At 25.0% G+C, this 17,983-nt stretch overlaps 5 protein-coding genes across 5 annotated transcripts; 2 read left to right on the top strand and 3 right to left on the bottom strand.

The window, feature by feature from the left end:
• Window positions 1-512: 512 nt before the first annotated feature.
• FG386_003680 (uncharacterized protein) lies at window positions 513-1,649 on the top strand (the record flags this gene model as incomplete). Its single annotated transcript, XM_067342988.1, has 1 exon — window positions 513-1,649. The coding sequence occupies one exon, from the start codon at window positions 513-515 to the stop codon at window positions 1,647-1,649; it is 1,137 nt and encodes a 378-aa protein (XP_067196065.1).
• Window positions 1,650-1,704: 55 nt separating this feature from the next.
• Window positions 1,705-5,607, bottom strand: FG386_003679 (uncharacterized protein; the record flags this gene model as incomplete). Its single annotated transcript, XM_067342987.1, has 1 exon — window positions 1,705-5,607. One exon carries the CDS (start codon window positions 5,605-5,607, stop codon window positions 1,705-1,707), a length of 3,903 nt encoding a protein of 1,300 aa, XP_067196064.1.
• A 2,808-nt stretch (window positions 5,608-8,415) lies between these two features.
• On the top strand, window positions 8,416-12,441 carry FG386_003678 (uncharacterized protein; the record flags this gene model as incomplete). Its single annotated transcript, XM_067342986.1, has 1 exon — window positions 8,416-12,441. One exon carries the CDS (start codon window positions 8,416-8,418, stop codon window positions 12,439-12,441), a length of 4,026 nt encoding a protein of 1,341 aa, XP_067196063.1.
• A 167-nt stretch (window positions 12,442-12,608) lies between these two features.
• Window positions 12,609-13,976, bottom strand: FG386_003677 (uncharacterized protein; the record flags this gene model as incomplete). The annotated part of the gene is made up of 1 exon (XM_067342985.1): window positions 12,609-13,976. One exon carries the CDS (start codon window positions 13,974-13,976, stop codon window positions 12,609-12,611), a length of 1,368 nt encoding a protein of 455 aa, XP_067196062.1.
• Window positions 13,977-14,757: 781 nt separating this feature from the next.
• On the bottom strand, window positions 14,758-17,334 carry FG386_003673 (metacaspase-like protein; the record flags this gene model as incomplete). The annotated part of the gene is made up of 1 exon (XM_067342981.1): window positions 14,758-17,334. The coding sequence occupies one exon, from the start codon at window positions 17,332-17,334 to the stop codon at window positions 14,758-14,760; it is 2,577 nt and encodes an 858-aa protein (XP_067196058.1).
• Window positions 17,335-17,983: the final 649 nt, after the last annotated feature.

Raw genomic sequence — 17,983 nt, 5'->3', positions numbered from 1 at the left:
TCTGGTTTCAATACTACATCCAAATGCATTTTGCGGGCGGGTAACGAAATAATTGTATTTGGCGGGAGATATGTTATTTTATTTATGACATTTAAATATAAACCAAATTAAAAACCAAACACGTCAGTAAAAATAAATATAGAAGTTAGATTTATTATATATGTATATATATATATATATATATATAATTACTAATTTATTTATTTGCTTCTACACAACATTAATTTTGGGGGTGATGGTGGTGGTAATGATAGCTTTAGTATGGGCACCGAAATAATAATAAATAGATATTTTAAAAGGTGCGAATATGGTATTTTTTTATCATAAAATAAGTATAATAAATTTAATAATTGACTTATTTATATTTTTATGATTTAAATATCGTTGTTTATGCAAATTATTATTAGCATTTAGATATAGTTAAAGTTTTTATTATAGTAAATTACAATTAATATTTTAATTAATAATTCAAAATATTTATTTATTATTAATTATAAGAAAAAACAACAATAATGACACAATATTTCTCTTTTTTTAATGGAAAATGTTTAAATAATGTGGGAATAAAAGGGGATAACTATATTGAAAACAGGATAGAAAGAAAAGAACATTTATTGACAGAAATAGATAGTTTAGGATATAGTGAGTTGTTAAAAGAATATGAATATTATAGAAACAATAATATAAGGGAATTAGTATTGATTTATGGTTCAACACTGTTGATTAATTATAAAAGTAGACTCGGCGATTATAAATGGGATATTATGGAAAATATATTAATATCTACCTTTGGATTTGGAATAAAAGAAGAGCAAGATGTTAAACATAAAGACAATATTAATAAACATGAATATATTGTGTCAGACAAGATGATAAAGTGGCAAAAATACTGTTTTAATGAATTAAACAAGAAGTATGGTAATACATTTAGATTTAAAAAATTGGTTGGTATGTTATTTGAAAGCAGAGGTGAGCATGATAAAGCAATTGAAATATATAAAAAGTTGCTTAAGTTAGATCCGGAAGATTTGTCATTAAGGATGAGATTAATTTGTATATTACATAATAAAATACCAGACTTAATTGAGGATCATATAAAAGAATGCATAATGGATATTGATGCATGGAAATTTAAAGCCTATCATTTATTGCTTATAGGCAAGGATTATAAAGATATATTATATTGCATGGAAGAATTACTGCTACATGAACCACAAAATTTAGATATAATTAACACAATAGCTGACATATATATGGTTTTAGGTGATATCATTAATTCTAAGAAATACTTCAGTTTAGCACTAAACATCAGAAAAACAAATATTAGAGCATTATGGGGAATATTACAGTGTAAAATTAAAACATCACAATTTTCAAATAAAGGTGGAATTAAATCTAAAAGTGTATTTAAAAAAGATAAGGATTATAATGTTGAATGTCAAAATAACAAATTACAATCTTCACTAGATAAATTATCTGAGCTTGTTATAAAAAAACTAATTGATATATATTCATGTATAGAAGTAAAAAATAATAATGTTGAAAATGAAACAGTTTGTAAAAAACTGAACAAACCTGTAATTATTACACCATCAATGGTTGCTAGTAGATTAATTGATAGATATAGCAATAAAATTAGAAATTTATAAATTTGTTAATACTTAAAATAATAGATGTAATGAACAATTAGAAGATTCTATTGTTTTATTTATTTCTATTTGTTGTCTTTATCATTTCCATTTCACAAGTATAATCGGAATCAGTTTGATCATCATCCAAAAATAAAATACCAGCATTTGGTTCAGAATTTGATCTTTTATAAGATATATGATAATTTTGGAAGTTGCTATAATTAATACTTGTGTCCCATGAATTATTATTACTACCATTTATTTTATTGAAAGTGTTATTTTGTGAGTGCCTATTTGTGTATTCTGATGTGATAAACATATTATTATTATTATTATTAATACGATTATTATTATTTGAGTCGCTTTCAATTACAGAATATGAAAATGAATTTAATTCATGAAAAAAATTATTTATATTGTTGTGACTTCCTGTAGTATATCTTTGTTGAAGTGTTGAATACGAATTATTAATATTGCTATTGCATTCATTTGAAAAAGCATCTTCTTTACCTGCAAATTCAAAACTTTTACTATGTTCACTATTGTATGTTTTATCATCATTATAACTTCTTATTCTAGATAATGATATAGATTTAGATATTTTTGGGCTGTTTGGTATTTCAGGAGAGTCATATTTCTTTTTCTTCCTCCAACCTTTACTAATAATGTCACCAATACCCAAAGTTTTTTTATTACTATTTGAATTAATTGATTTGTTATTAGTGTTAACTATATTGTTAACACTGTTATTGTTTTTAATGTAATTATAGTTGTGTTTGCCACTGTCACGGCATTCACTATCAGTATTAAAAGATGATGGTGAATAAATATCTATGGACAAAACCTTAGAATTGCTTCTAAATCCATTATTTATGTTACTTTTTATTAAGTTAAGGGGTAAATATCTGTATCCTTTCCCGTAAAGTTTAGATAAAATAAATAATATAGCTAATATGATAAATAATATTAATGTAAAAATAAATATCAGTCTAATATTAATATAATTATTGGATTCGTTTTTCCACCATTTAAAGAGTGTATTTCTAATATTATTATGTGTTTTTGTATAACTTTTATTAATTTCATTCTTGTAATTAGTACTATTATCCTCATTTATTGTCTTTTCTTGCACTTTTTTTACTTTTTCACTATTGATTTGATTCTTATCTTTGGTCTCATTTTCGTGATTTTCCAATGAAAATTTCAAGTAGCTATCAAAGTGAATTTTACCAACAGCTATAGATAAATTAGTTTTATTTTTATATTTATTAAAACGAATAACGATAAAGTAATCATTTAATATGTTGTTCAATTGTTCAATATTCATTTTGTTTATTTTTAATAAATCATGTTTTTTATATCTACTTTCAGATATAATCTCCATTAATTTTTCAGTGTTAATGTATCTAATAATTGTATTCATATAATTATTATTATATTCATTTTCACTTAAATTTTCATTGTCTGGCAGTGAGAAAACTCCAATATATTCTTTGAATTTATTATCTAAATAAATAATATTATTTAAATAGTTATATTTAAATAAATTTCTATTTAATAGTTTAATGAATTGTGAAAACATTAAAAAATAATATTCTCCTTTTTGAGTTTTTTCACTGCTTATTCTTAATGACAGTTCTAGAGTTATATTTCCAAAATAAGGCAACATAATTGATGAGTCTTGTACCTCACTTAAAATACTATACGTATCATTAAATTTATTATATTTACTTATTTCTGATACATTTATTGACAAAGAAGATGTTCTTGGATCACTTGGGAGTATGTATATATTTCCTATTAAATATTTGTGATAGTTTTCATTAATTATTTTCAAATTGTTTTTCAACATAGAATCATCACCAAATCCAAGTTTTATATTATTTATATAACTAGTTACCATATTCCTATATAACCTTTTTCTATCATGTTCATTACTATTATTATTATATTGATTATTAATATTCAAATATTCACTATTTAAAGTTTCATATTTACCGTTCTCGTAATAATTCATTAACTCATAAAATAAACTACATATTAGAGTCCATTCGCTAGAAAAATTATCGTTATTATTTAATTCATAGTTGCAATTTGAAAACTTAATTTGCATTATATCTTGTGGCCTGTTTAATTTAATTTGAAATTCATTTAATGTTTGCTTTAATGCTTTATTATCTGAATTTATTTTTGATTCAAAAAATCGCCAATAATATCCATATTTAATGTTATTATTATTATTATTATTAATATAATTCGAATCGTATATTATGTTATGTAATTCTTTATCAAATTCTATTTCTGTTTTAAATAAAAAATCATCAAAATTACGATCAAATGTGCTTACAATTACCTTTTCTGTTGGTATTTTAATCAACAAACTTATTGGCTTGTATCTGCTATATTGATAAAATGATTTGCACTTATTTTTTACTCTAAAACTTCGGTTAACTATTTTAGTAAGCAGATTAGATTCACTACATTCGTTTTTATAATGTGATTTTAAATGATCATTACTGTTATCTAATTTAAGAGATTCCTGTAGCTGTTTATTATTTACAATCATAGATGAACATCTTTGGTAATATATTGTATTATGTGTTTCAGTTATGAGATTATTATTATTATTATTATTTATATTTTTCCTTTCCATTATAAATTCTAATTTTAGCTCTTTGTTATATTTATCTTTTAATTTAAATGATAGATTTGAGAAGGAATAACAACCTGTAACTAGTATGTTAAGCCTGAATGTTTGTCCATAATATAGTGTATTTGGTGGTTTAGATAAGAATAATACTTCAGGTTTAGAATACTCAATTAATTTAATCAACATTCTTACATTTCTAGTTACATGTGAGGGTTGTAAATTTATTTTATCTAAATCTATCATTTTAAATACATCTTCTATTAATCCGAGTGTATTTTCTGATGGATTTTTATTATCGTCTATCTCAATTAAATAAGTTAAAGTTCCTCCTTTATTTGCCTTATCATTGTTAGAAATTAATTCGTTGCATTTCACATAATCGTTGTTACTCCATTCATTTCCATATCCTCTTAGTGACCAATCCTCAAAAGTACCATTTACAGAATAAACAATTTTATCTATATTGCCTAATTTTTCATAGTAATTCTCTAATAATCCATTATTTAGTATTTTTCCTGCTGAAAACTGCAGCTCTTTCCCTATAAGTTCTAATATTTTCTCTTCTTCCTCTAGCTCTTTTGTTCCTAGACTATTCTGCTCATTTTTAATTCTATTTCCTTTACCATAACTTATACTTTTAAGTCCAGAATGCAAAGTTGCTGCAAATATAAATGAATATTTGTTATACAAATCGTATATTATTCTTGCACCTTCACTTATTAGACAATTTACACCACTATCTGATGGAAAGTCTCTATTTACATCAATTTCCCTTTCCGTTCTTTTATTATGAAAGTATCCCCAGGGATTAACAATAGGAACTATAAAAATTCTTCTTGTTTCCAATAAATGCATTACACTAATATTTCCTTTAGAATACTCACTTAATATTGACTCAATCAATCCTATTGAAACTGATACACCTATCTTTTCATCTCCATGCATACCTGATAGTATTAATACATTTGGAATATTTATTTTATTTTCAAAATTATCATTCACTTTATACATACCTAACTTGACTTCAACATAAATACATTTTTTATCACCGCATTTAAGATCTGTTTTACTTTCTATTTTTGATAGTTCAAGAATATCATTGTATTTAGATTCTAATTTATCTAAATAATCAATGATACTATCATAATCACGGTACTTGAAATACATATTTTCATTTTCTAAATTTACGTAGTTTTTTATAAAGTCAAAATTAAACATTGATTTAAAAACAGAATTAATATTCCAATAGTTGTTTTGAGATTCAACACATATATTTAAAAGTAAAAGTATAAATAATATATAAAGTGTTTTTCTATATTTGCTCATTTTATAATACTACCCCACAAGCACACACTTGTTCAACAAAAGTTAAAGATTATTGTGTTCAGGTTCTAATTTCGTTGGTTATATTATTTTTAAATTTCACATTGATTATTTAATTTATTATAACTTTTCTAGTTTTAGTCTTTAATTCTTAATGTAATTTTCATCCATGTATTAGATTACATTTATTCTTGATGGCGCCAAGAAAAGTTACCCTAAATTTTATTTAACGGAAATAATAGTAATGTTCTGTGCAAATATGAATGAAATGAATTCTTTCAATAAATAAAGAGGAACAATATTTTAGTAAGCGTGTTTATTTTTACCTTTGAAATGTAATGCTTCCAATTAAATTGTTTGTATTTAAGTTTTATTGATTTCATCTATTTCAATTATGTTTCTCCTTGAAGATAAATTTTAAATTAGTTATGATAATAAATATTAAAAAATATGCCTGAAATATAAAAATTTATATTTATTTTTTCAATAAAACTAAAATAAATCGTAAGATTAAGAACTTATAATAATCAGGGATTTAATTTATCGAAGTAATCATAAATTATATATTAGCATTTTGTATATTTTAAATGAACAAAATAGTATTAAAAAAAGTGAATCAGTAAATTACAATCAATAATATTTGCAAAGATATCTTTAAGAAATAAACATCTGTCTGTGTGAAATGGGGTTTTTATATTATAGATCAATTTCTGCAAATATTCTATTATTGGACAAGTGTTAAAAATAGAATAGTAATATAGAATTTGTTATAATTTCAAAATTTTGAATAACAACAAAAAGATACTTAACTTGAATGCCAGTCTGGTTAGAAACACATTTCAAGCCAAATTTTGTTGATTTGTTAGATTCAAAAATTATTTCTTTAATTTACCTTCAAGTAAAATAGGTTCAGACATTACCGTTTCATCATAGTAACCTATTATTGTAATTTCATATGCAATTTTGTCTTCGTACGCCATCAACACCTATTAAATTTATAAACCACTTACATAGTATGAGAGAAAATAAAATTAATAATAACAATATTAAGTGTTCCTCACATCAATAGTGAACTTATATATAAGGAAGTTTATTATGGGCATTATAACAAAAAAATGTATCATCAACAAAAACAGGTTTTTTAATGTGGTTATATATTATCCTACATTTATTTGTTGTAATGTATTCATGAGTTCCCTGATATTCTGGAACTATTAGGTTTTAATTATCAATAGTTGTTAAAATTTATATTTGTTTAAATAAATATACAAAACCCAATATCAAAACTTTTGATTTTAACATCTATTTCACCCCTTAAAAACTGTTTAACTCTTCTTTATTTTTGTTACTAGTTAATAATAATAATTAGTTAATTTAATAATGAAACAATTATAGAATGTGTTGTACATACATATAACAAAACAAATATAGAGAGTATATATATATATATATTTTTTACAAATGAAATGAACCAAAATGTAAAAAATTAAAATTTAATTTGATATATTTATGTAATTTATTTATAGTTTTAAAGAGTTTTTTAATATCAAGTAATTCAAATATATTATTTGTTTTAATTTATCCTTTTGTGCATATTCATTTATATAACATGAATAGCATAAATAGAGATTTAGTTAAAAATAAAAGATTTTATATGTTAAAATTTTTTATTATTCTTTAAATAAAAAAGTGATCAAATAATTCAATATAGAATTTAAGCATCTATATTATCTATCGTTAATGCGATAATAATAAATATAAGTGGAATTTACATGTAATTTAAAAATTAAAAAAATAATTAGAGCAAAACATGTATCTAGTTTCTTAAATATGAACAAATAAAATATTAATTATGTAATCATAGGCATATATTTTTAATATTTAAAGTTCTTTCCTTAAAAAAAGGAAAAACAGTTACTTTATTTAAACTTAATAGCACATAAACAACATTTAAAGAAACTATTTTATCATTTCAAATAACATTCTAAAATAAATTTGTAGCTAAGTAATATTAATTTATAGCTTTCATTTCTCTTATTTGATATTTTTGCCTGTATTTTTCAATTTGATTTTTTTTTAATAGTAAAACATATATAAAGTAATGATTGAAATTAACTATAAAACAAAATTCTTTAATGTTAATAATGCGATTAATAAACATAAAGCAATATTATTCTCAAAACAGTAGAATATATCTAATAATTTGTTTGTGTGAATGTAAAAAAATATGTAAATAGTCACTAAACTGGCATATATATATTTAATAAATGTGATATTATACACATATATTCACTTTTTTTTAGTAAGGTAATGCGTTTGAAAACTGGCAAAATAAAAATGTAGACTTATTAAACAAGAGATAACAGTGCTGGCAGTGCGTTGGCGCCAAAGCCTGTTTTTGATAAATGATCAAGGGGAAAAAAGTTAATTAAAAAAGGAAAAATAAAAAACAAAAGTTTCTAAAATAAAAATACAATTTTGTATGTAAGTATATAAATGTATTTTGCATATACCTTTTGAGAATATAAAGTGAGAAATACAATTTAATAAGGATATATTATAACTATTCTCTTTAACATTAAGAAATAATCCCTTGTAACCTTATTAGTATAATACAATATAATTTGTTTATTTGCTCAGTAATTTACTGTTATTGTAAATTAATAAATATTTGAAAGAAAAAATTTGTTTTTTTGAATTAATTTTATAATTTGGTTTGATTAATTAGTGAAATAAGGAAAGTTATTTATTTAAATTATATAAATTTATAGTATTAATGAATATAGTATATTATACATTTTTTGAATGAAAATGGGAATTAAACATGAAGGATCAGTTCTATCATCGAATAAAGTAATATTTAGTAGGAAAATATTATATTTATTACTTTACAATGTATTTCTATTTGGCCTTATTTATTTGGTACTGGGTTCTTCTGAACTAACAAAAGTTTCAGAACAGGTTTCAAGTTACAATAATACAAAAGAATACTTGGGTTTTGATGATGAGAGTGATGAGGAGAGTGATAATAAAGCTACTGGAATAGAAAATAAAGAAGAGGATGAACAAAAAGACGATGAATATGTAGAAAGTGAGGAAGACGTTGAAAGTGATAAAAACGAAGATATTAATAATAGTATTGAAAATGATGGAATGAGAAACAATACAGAAAATAATGGTGACATAGGAGATGATATTGTGAGCGAGATAGAGATAATAAAAAATAAAATATTTAACAATACAAAAAAAGACGATTTTTTTGCAAAAGAAGTATATACACAATTATTTGAATTATTTGAACCAGCAAGCAACAAAAAAATAAATTTTTTGGAAATACATAAGAATTTAACAAATATAATTGATAACTCGAGTTCACAGACAAATATAGGAGATTCATATGGTGTATTAACATATTTATGGTTTTATGGTATACCTGATAGGGACGGAAAGTTAGAATTTCCTTATGGTTGGCCTAGAAATATAGATATATCAATTAGATATGCTATAAAAGGAGCAACAAAATACCGTTGTGGATTTTGTTACACAATGATAGGAATGTTATTTGCTTGGGGATATCCCCCATTAGTGAATAATACTCATGGTTGGTTAGGTGTAGATGGTATTGAATCAAATATAGATGATATAAATACATCATTTAAAAATATATATTTTTTGTATCAATCTTCATATAAATACGGTAATTACATGAATAATGATGTAATAAATTTTCCTAAAGAAAGATCTGGATTTGATTTAGTGGCAATGAATTATGCATTGGCATCTAAAAACAAGGATTTGTTCGGTCAGCTGGCAAATTCCTATTATTTGAGATATGGTCTATCAGATTTAAGTTACATATATAACGATATAGAAAAATCATCATCATTTAGTCTACATAGGAATCCTTATAACTTAACCTCACAAGTAGGTACACCGTCTTCGTCATCAAGATGTATAATGGCACTGGAACCACTTATATATGTGGCAAGCAAAACACTTAATGATAATAATGACTTATTTTTACCAGAAATAAGAACTCTATTAAGAGAAAATAAACCAAAAGAACATGAGACAAAACATTATGCAGAATGGGTTAGAAGTTTAGCTGCAGATAGGGATACAGATGGATTGACGTCGTTAGGTGAGTTATATTATTATGGTCACGAAGCGGGTGGAATTGCAAGAGATGTAAATAGAGCAGCGCAATTGTGGGAGGAATCTGCGAGAAGAGGGGATCCACAAGGTGCATTGGCAAGGGCATTTTTAAATTTGGATGGTACAATGGGTACTGAAAGTGACTCAGCACCATATTTAAGACAAGTGTCTAGATATGGAGAGCCTGCAGCGTCAGCATTAGCTAACTATTACATATATAAATTGGGTTTGGATGTTAAAAAGAATTCTACAATAGCAGGAGAGTATTTAAAATTAGCTGCAGATTTAGGTGATGGTAACGCTCAACTTATATTAGCGCATGCATATGCTGGAGGTAAAATGGGTGTAGTGCCTCCAGGAGGCCAGAATGAGACATTGGCTCTTAAATACTATAAGCTTTCAGCTGAGGGTGGTAGGACAGTTGCTTATTTTAATTCAGCAGTGCTTACATTAAAAGGATCAGATAAAAAGTACAAGACTGAAGAGAGCAGGTGTATAGCTTCTGTAGATTACCTTACTTATGTTGTTAAAAAAAATAATCATGTTAAGTTATTGGGTTTACTTAGTAGGAAGTCTTATGATAATGGTGATATTGTAGGATCTTTACTTAGAGAAATGACTTTAAGTGAGATTGGCATATTGGAAAGTCATATAAATGCGAGAGATCTTTGGAAAGAAAGGTCTGTATCGTTATTTACTGATGGATTCAAGTATTTAAATAGCAATAAATATATATATATCAACAATACTTTATCATTTGAAAAGATAAATTCAGACTTCCCAATTTTAACTTCGTTTAATTCAGTTATATTAAGCAGATATAATGATATTTATAACGATATTGAAAGTATATTAAGTAATTATTTGAATAAAACATGTGGAATATATATTGAAAATAGTGAAAAAATATCTACATTATATCCATCTATGATTGACATGCTTTTAAGTGGTTATTCAAGTAATAATTATTGTTATGTAAATTTAACTAGAAATAATGTATTTAATAATATACCAATTAATTTTGATAGTTCTTTAAATGTAATAAGCTCTTTTAATTTTAAATACTTTGATCCATTTGGAAGTTTGAATGCTACTAAAAGAGGTGAGATGGACGTTATATATACATCAAAACAATCTAATACTGATAGATTAAGAGTATCTGAGTTTTTATATTGTTGGATGAGGCCTGAATCACATTATAGAATGCAAAGTGATAGTAGTGATAATATTGTTAATAACAAGTACATAAATAATTTACTATATATGTGGATAAAACCACATAATGGTAGTTATAGGAGGTATCCTAAGCCATGGTATAAGTCACTTAGGTTAATTTTAAATATATTTAAAAAAATATATAATAAAGTTAATATTAAGTATTTATATGGCATAGATAATTTAATTTCCAGGTTTACATATCTAGAAGACGATTTGGAGTTAGAAAAAAAGATACCTGAAAAATATCACTTGCTTAGAAATTCATCTCTATGGTGTAGTCATTACTACGCAAAAAGATCTTCTTCTAACGGCGACATTTATTCTACACATAGCCTGTTGCATCATTATTTAGAAGGAAGTTATGGGGCAAGTAAAAATAATAAGTTGGCATTTAAATATATTATGCAAGGTGTTAATTCAAGAGATCCTAAATCTATATTGGATTACGCAATTGCACTTTATAATGGTATAGGTATAAAAAAGGACAGGAATAGATCATATAGACTTTTGTGGCATATTATATTTAGGGGTCCATATGACGTTGAGGAAATATTGCCTAACATACCAAAAGGTCCAAAATTCATTCCAACAATACTGGACACTATTAGAGAAGCTATAGTACCATTAATGAAAAATAATACCAATTCAACTAGTGTTAATAATGAAAATTCAACTTTAGCAGATGAATTATTTAATAGCAACAAAAGTAATATATCATACATAGAAAATAATTTGTCAGCTGGGGATAATAGTAATTATTTAAAAGATAGTTTGGAAGAAAATGATGAGGATGATATCAACGAAGAGGATGAGGATGACGTAATTTCAGAGTTTGGATCTAGATTTGGAATTAAAGTTAAGAGCAAAATATCTAGAAAGAGTAAAAAAGCTAGACATAATGATTCATTAAATAATATGTTAAGAACTCAGAGTGATTTTGTCGCTAGAATTTCTTCTTTAAGTATATTATTTTTGTTTACATTAGATTGGATTATATATAATTACATTTATTATTTTTATGATTCGTCCTTGGAGCTAAGGAGTTATATTTACGAATTGGTTAGTATTATATTAAATCGCAAAAAACAAACTGAGATTGATGAAAATAATGACATTTCTGTTAAAAATATCAATGAGAGTAGTAATAATAGCACAAACTTTCAATTGCTTATAGATAATCTAGGTTTATTTGGATTTATTTCGAACAAGACATATGATGTATTATCAATAAATAACGATAACAATGAAGATTTTGAACATGTTGATAGTGAAGAAGATCCGTTTCCACTGTCTTCTAGATTTAGATATATATCGGATGAAGAATATTTGAAGGCATCTAATATATGGAGAGCATCAATACCTACTCGAATTTATTACTTTATATTAAGAATTGTTTTTGTAATTTTGTTAATTTCAATACTAATACCAATTAATATCGCTATTACAGAGAAAATGAACAGTTAACTTTATTATTAGTTTTTAAGGTACAGAAATAAATATTAATGATAGTAAATATAATTTTCATTCCATTTTATGTTTTTCCCTTTATGTTATAACTAGAATCTAATGATAAACAATATCAATAGGTTAGAAAAAAATTTAATTAATAATTTAGGTATTTTTATATTAAGTTAATCTAATGCTTCTAGTTTACTATATTCAAAGGACGATTCATGATGAATAATATTTCCTGGGTACGGCATGTCATAATATTTGTTTGTATCATCTTTAATATAACTACTGTTTTTATTTGAATTTAAATATGAGTTTGATCGTGTTGATGATGAGGATTGAATTATAGAGTATTTTTTTGCACCTGAATTTCTGAGGTGTATTTGACAAAACAATGCAACATCCTCGTGATTTGAAATATGGGGAAAATCACCTCCGTATTTAAGTTGTGCAAGTTTAAAATTAGAAAGTTTACTTATATTATTGTATAATTCTTGATCATTAAATGAACAGTCAATAGTTGCTATGAACGTAATATTGATACCATTAATTAATGATATATTTGACCCACTTAAAAAAATACTATTTTCATCACCAGAGGATAAAATAAAGTTAAGCCTATCTGCTAAATCAGAATTTGAAACAGAGTAAAGTTGATTAATTGAAAACTTGAATGATTCATTGTATGCTTTATCGTATTTATTTATGTAAGTACAGTTTATTTTATTATCACTACTTGTTTCATATCCAATATCCTCTGGAGGCATATAACAATAATTATTATTGTTTTTAAATATTTCAGATATTAATCTTATCAATACAAATTTTGGACATATATACAAGAATGTAGATGCCATATAAGGTAGTGGAACAGTTAGTGTTAAAAGAAACGAATTACACAATATTAATGATTTAACTTTATTTGGAAATTTTTGAGAAAATATAACACCCAGTAATCCACCTATATCGCTCCCATATAAATGCACCCCACTATTAAGTCCAAGTTGTTCTAAAAAATATGAAAATGACTTACACCATTCGTTCATGTCATTAAATATGGGGTATTGCACAGATATTACCCTATACCCTTTTTCCAAAAGTGCTTTCATTAATCTAAAATATTCACCTGCTGTTCCTGATATTCCATGAAGTATTATCAATGAATCATTATCATTTTTAACATCACTAGAGCAATTCTTTGATTTCAATTCAGTTTTATTATATATATTATTATCACTCTGACTCTCCCACACTCCAGAAATTGTATTTATAATTAATTCATTCTTTTTTTTCTTAGCTAAATTCTCTGGAGATAATTGTTTAACATTGCTATTTCTCATATTATAATCATTTGATATTTCATCTATACTGCTTTGTAATTCCTCATTTATCTCTGTCTTTTTATTCACACACTTTTTATATTCATTCTCTGGATTACACTCTATCCATGTCCATATGCTATCATGGTACGGTATTATTGTCCTATTTATCGGATAGTTTTGAATAAAATCAGCATATTCTTTAATAAAGTCGTTATTTACTGACATCATTTGACAAATATTCTATTTTTTCTCACATAAATTTAAAATCTTCACAGAACTTTTAGTAAATATATTAAAGTTGTTTTTACTTCCATGTGATATATTTAACACTAATTTTACTAAGTACATAAATCATTACAATTATTAATATTGATAGTTTAAATATTCATTTTTTAAAAAATTTATTGTATATAGACCTTTATCCTTAATTTGAATATTTTTTAATATATTAATTTCTTAAATGTGAGATACAGATATATAACTATTCACTAAAAACCCAAAGCAAAAAATTATTAAAGATTATCACAATTATTAATTGTTTAAAAAGCAACAGACCTAGTTTTGATGTTAAATTTGCTTCTTTTCGAATTTTTAGCATTCACATTACATCTTAAAATCATTTGTGGCGCCGTATATGTGGCGCTGTTGGATTTTATAGCATGTAATAGGTGCTAAGTAAGCATCTAGGACCGGTAATGGTTGGAGTTTTGCTACGAATTAAATGAAATAAAAATTAGAGACTAGTGAAACATTTATAATCCACACAATTTAATTGTAAATGAAAAAAATTATAAAGATGGTTAATATTCAAGTAATTAAATCATTGTAACTATATTATTAATTTTTAACATTAAAAAATTTCAAAAATTCATTTAATGTTACATGTCAGTTATTTATCCAATTAAGACAATTTTTTTGTTTATTTCCATGTTACTGATATTGTTATTAGCACTATAATATAAAATAATAATTCTTTTTTTATTAAAAAGTTAAAAAAAAAGTATCATTAATTGTTAATAAATGAAGAGGGATAAAATTTATTACCAGAAAGTTGGTTTGAAAGAAGTAAATTGTTATTATTAACATTAATATCATAATTGTCTTGAAATGGGGGATATTGTTGAAAGTTGTATTTACAATAATTTGGATAAGATTGAAAACCAACATTTTGATTACTATTTGGAAAATTAGAAGACGAATAATCATTATTCAAATTATTACTATTTTGACCATTAAAATGCCTTTTTTCAAAGCTATAATTTATATTATTTGAGTTTAAACTTAAATTTGAATTTGGCAACGAATTTACTGGAACAACAAAGTGTTTGTTTAAAATAGATTGATAAGACATTATTGGAGGATACGTAATAATATTATTTCCACTATTATTACTTGTATTTCGGATTGGAATATTTCTATTTGAATTTAAAGGAATTTTATTGTTTATTTGACATGCTAATTGCTGAATGGGAAAGAATTGAGGAATATGAGGTAATAATTGATGGTGAATTGATGATCCATTGTTCACAATCAACCCTTGTTTAAAATTTAGCGAATGGTTCGAGGGAATAGTGTTATTGTTAAATTTGTGTGTATTGTTACTGTTATTCATAAAATGATCATTATTATATACATTTGAATTAAAATGACTGTTAATTAAAATGGGATTATGTCTCGTGTTCATATTGCTGTTTATTGTCCTTTTATTTTCACCTTGTATAAAAGGAGATTTTAAATTATCGTCTGGAATTCTAGAATGAATGTAATTGTCATTATTAATATTTAAGTTATAATTCGTTGTGTTAAAACCAACCATATTGCTATTTTCAATATTATTCACGTAATTATTAGTAAATTTACTATTTAAAGAATGGTTAAAACCGAAAATACTCGCAGTAGGTGGAACAAGATTTACCGATGATGGAGGGAGTTCTTGAATATTGGTTACATATTTTTCATTAGATATCTCACTTGCTCTTATTTCTTTATCGTTATTTGAATGTTCAGCACAATTATTATTATCAATATTATCTCGATTGTAATTATCTCTAAAAGTTGGCGGAGAACCATTAATAGGAGTTTTATTTTTTAATACTGATCTATTAACAGAAGAAAAAAATTTATGACAACCATTGACATTGTTTAGTGAATTATCTATTTCATTTTTAGTTGATTTTAACATTATGTTATATGCTTCTTGTGGAGTTAGAAAGTTCTGTGATTTTTTTAAATGATAAATAGAATTATCAGTAAACATAAAATAATTATAATAATCAAAATTTATTTCTTTATCACCTCCAAAAGGCGTACAAAAATATTCAGATACTGTACCTGCACCACCAGAATGTATTGTTATTTCTGGTATTTGATCTAAGTGAGGAAGTATAGATAACTTAAGACACTTAACATACTCTCTTATTCTAGCCATAATTGTTTTATATGATAATTCATTTCTAGGTCTACCTTGTTGCAGTATACCTGTTGCAATATCACTTACAGCCTTGCAAAAAGACCAAGTAAATACACCATGTATGACATTATAAGCGCCACCTTTAGATATCGGAATTTCAATAACACCAAGTTTTGATTCACCTAAGCTTGTTGATAATGTATTATTAATATTTAAATCTGTATCAATTCCTTTTTTGTTAATTATTCCAGTAACCTGTGTCTTTCTGGATACAGATAGTAGTGGTAGTGACGCCTCAGCCGCTATTTCGCCCCATGGTGCTGCTGAGAAACAATATCCTTTACATGACAAAGAGACGTATTGTGTAGATTGAAGAGATGGATCTTTTAAATTTTGCGTATTGCCAACTTGTACACATGGAACGTATCTTGGTCTAACTAATCTATGTACCATTTGTTCTTCTCTAAATACTGATGATTTATATTGTGCTCTTTTAACTTTATTAGTTGCAGATAAAAATGGCCAAATTCCTTTGGTAACAACACCTTTAATATACCACAGACCATTTATATTTCCTGCTGGATCTAATATTGTTTGACCACCATTACAATCTAGTATAATGTTTACTTGTGTATCTTGTGGAACACATAACAATAATTCCCTTAATTCACTACACAACAATACATTATATTCATCCAGATCTGAACCATTTGAAGCTAAATATAACGTTGAATCCGCAGGCAATAACGCTTCATCGTATCCTTCTCCTTCATATGATGTTAGTACATCAACTTGAACTCCATGTCCTGCAAAATAAAATACCAATATATCACCCGATTCCGCATTCCTTGTTAACCAATTAATAGCGGTTAGTATATTTCTTTTATTGGGATATATTCTTGAATCATGATGCTTTACAGGTGGTATCTCATCTCTAGGCCAATTGTCATAGAATGAAACAATTTCATTTGAATCTAAAAGCATATCGTATCCACCATCTGGTTCAGAGTCTGTTAAAAATAAAATATTTGAAGGATTGAAGTCGAAATGGGATATTAAAGTTAATGCCATAAGTTTTGCATCATTTGCACATCCTCTTAATGCTATGCCTTCCGTTTCTATATAATTTATTCCAATAATAACGGCTTTTTTTTTAGGGAAAAAATTTGACATGGTTAAAAATGACCTTAATGTTACCTATTAAATTAATACCTTCTATTTAAATAAAATATAGATGTAATTATTTATAAATATCATATATACATTCAATTATTAATAGTTATATAAATATATATTTTGTTATTTAATTATTACGTTATTTAACTGAATTCAAGTAGTTATATTTAATTAATTTGATAAGTCGCAATTAAACGAAAATAGAACTGAAAAAATTGATCGACTTTTTTTTTAAATTTAGAATAATTTTTTTTTTAAAATAATAACCTCTTTATGGCCAATATTTTAAATTTGTTAAATATATAATAATACAAAGAATTATAGATTGTGTGAACTAATAATCTTAATTACTAGCCTGTTATAGCGGTGTTTCCGGTTCTTTACATATAGAAACAAGTTTTCGTGTTGTTATTTATTAAAGAAACTGTGAAATAAATCAAGCTTACAATATTTCTTTCATAATAATATTAATAACGAAATAAACAAGAATATATATATGTAAAGAACCGGAAACACCGCTATAACAGGCTAGTAATTAAGATTATTAGTTCACACAATCTATAATTCTTTGTATTATTATATATTTAACAAATTTAAAATATTGGCCATAAAGAGGTTATTATTTTAAAAAAAAAATTATTCTAAA

The sequence above is a fragment of the Cryptosporidium ryanae genome (assembly GCF_009792415.1).
Source record: "Cryptosporidium ryanae isolate 45019 chromosome Unknown contig_92, whole genome shotgun sequence".
In the NCBI taxonomy this organism is placed as follows: Eukaryota; Apicomplexa; class Conoidasida; order Eucoccidiorida; family Cryptosporidiidae; genus Cryptosporidium; species Cryptosporidium ryanae.
The sequence above is the reverse complement of the archived record's forward strand: the minus strand, read 5'-3'. Positions and strand labels throughout refer to the sequence as shown.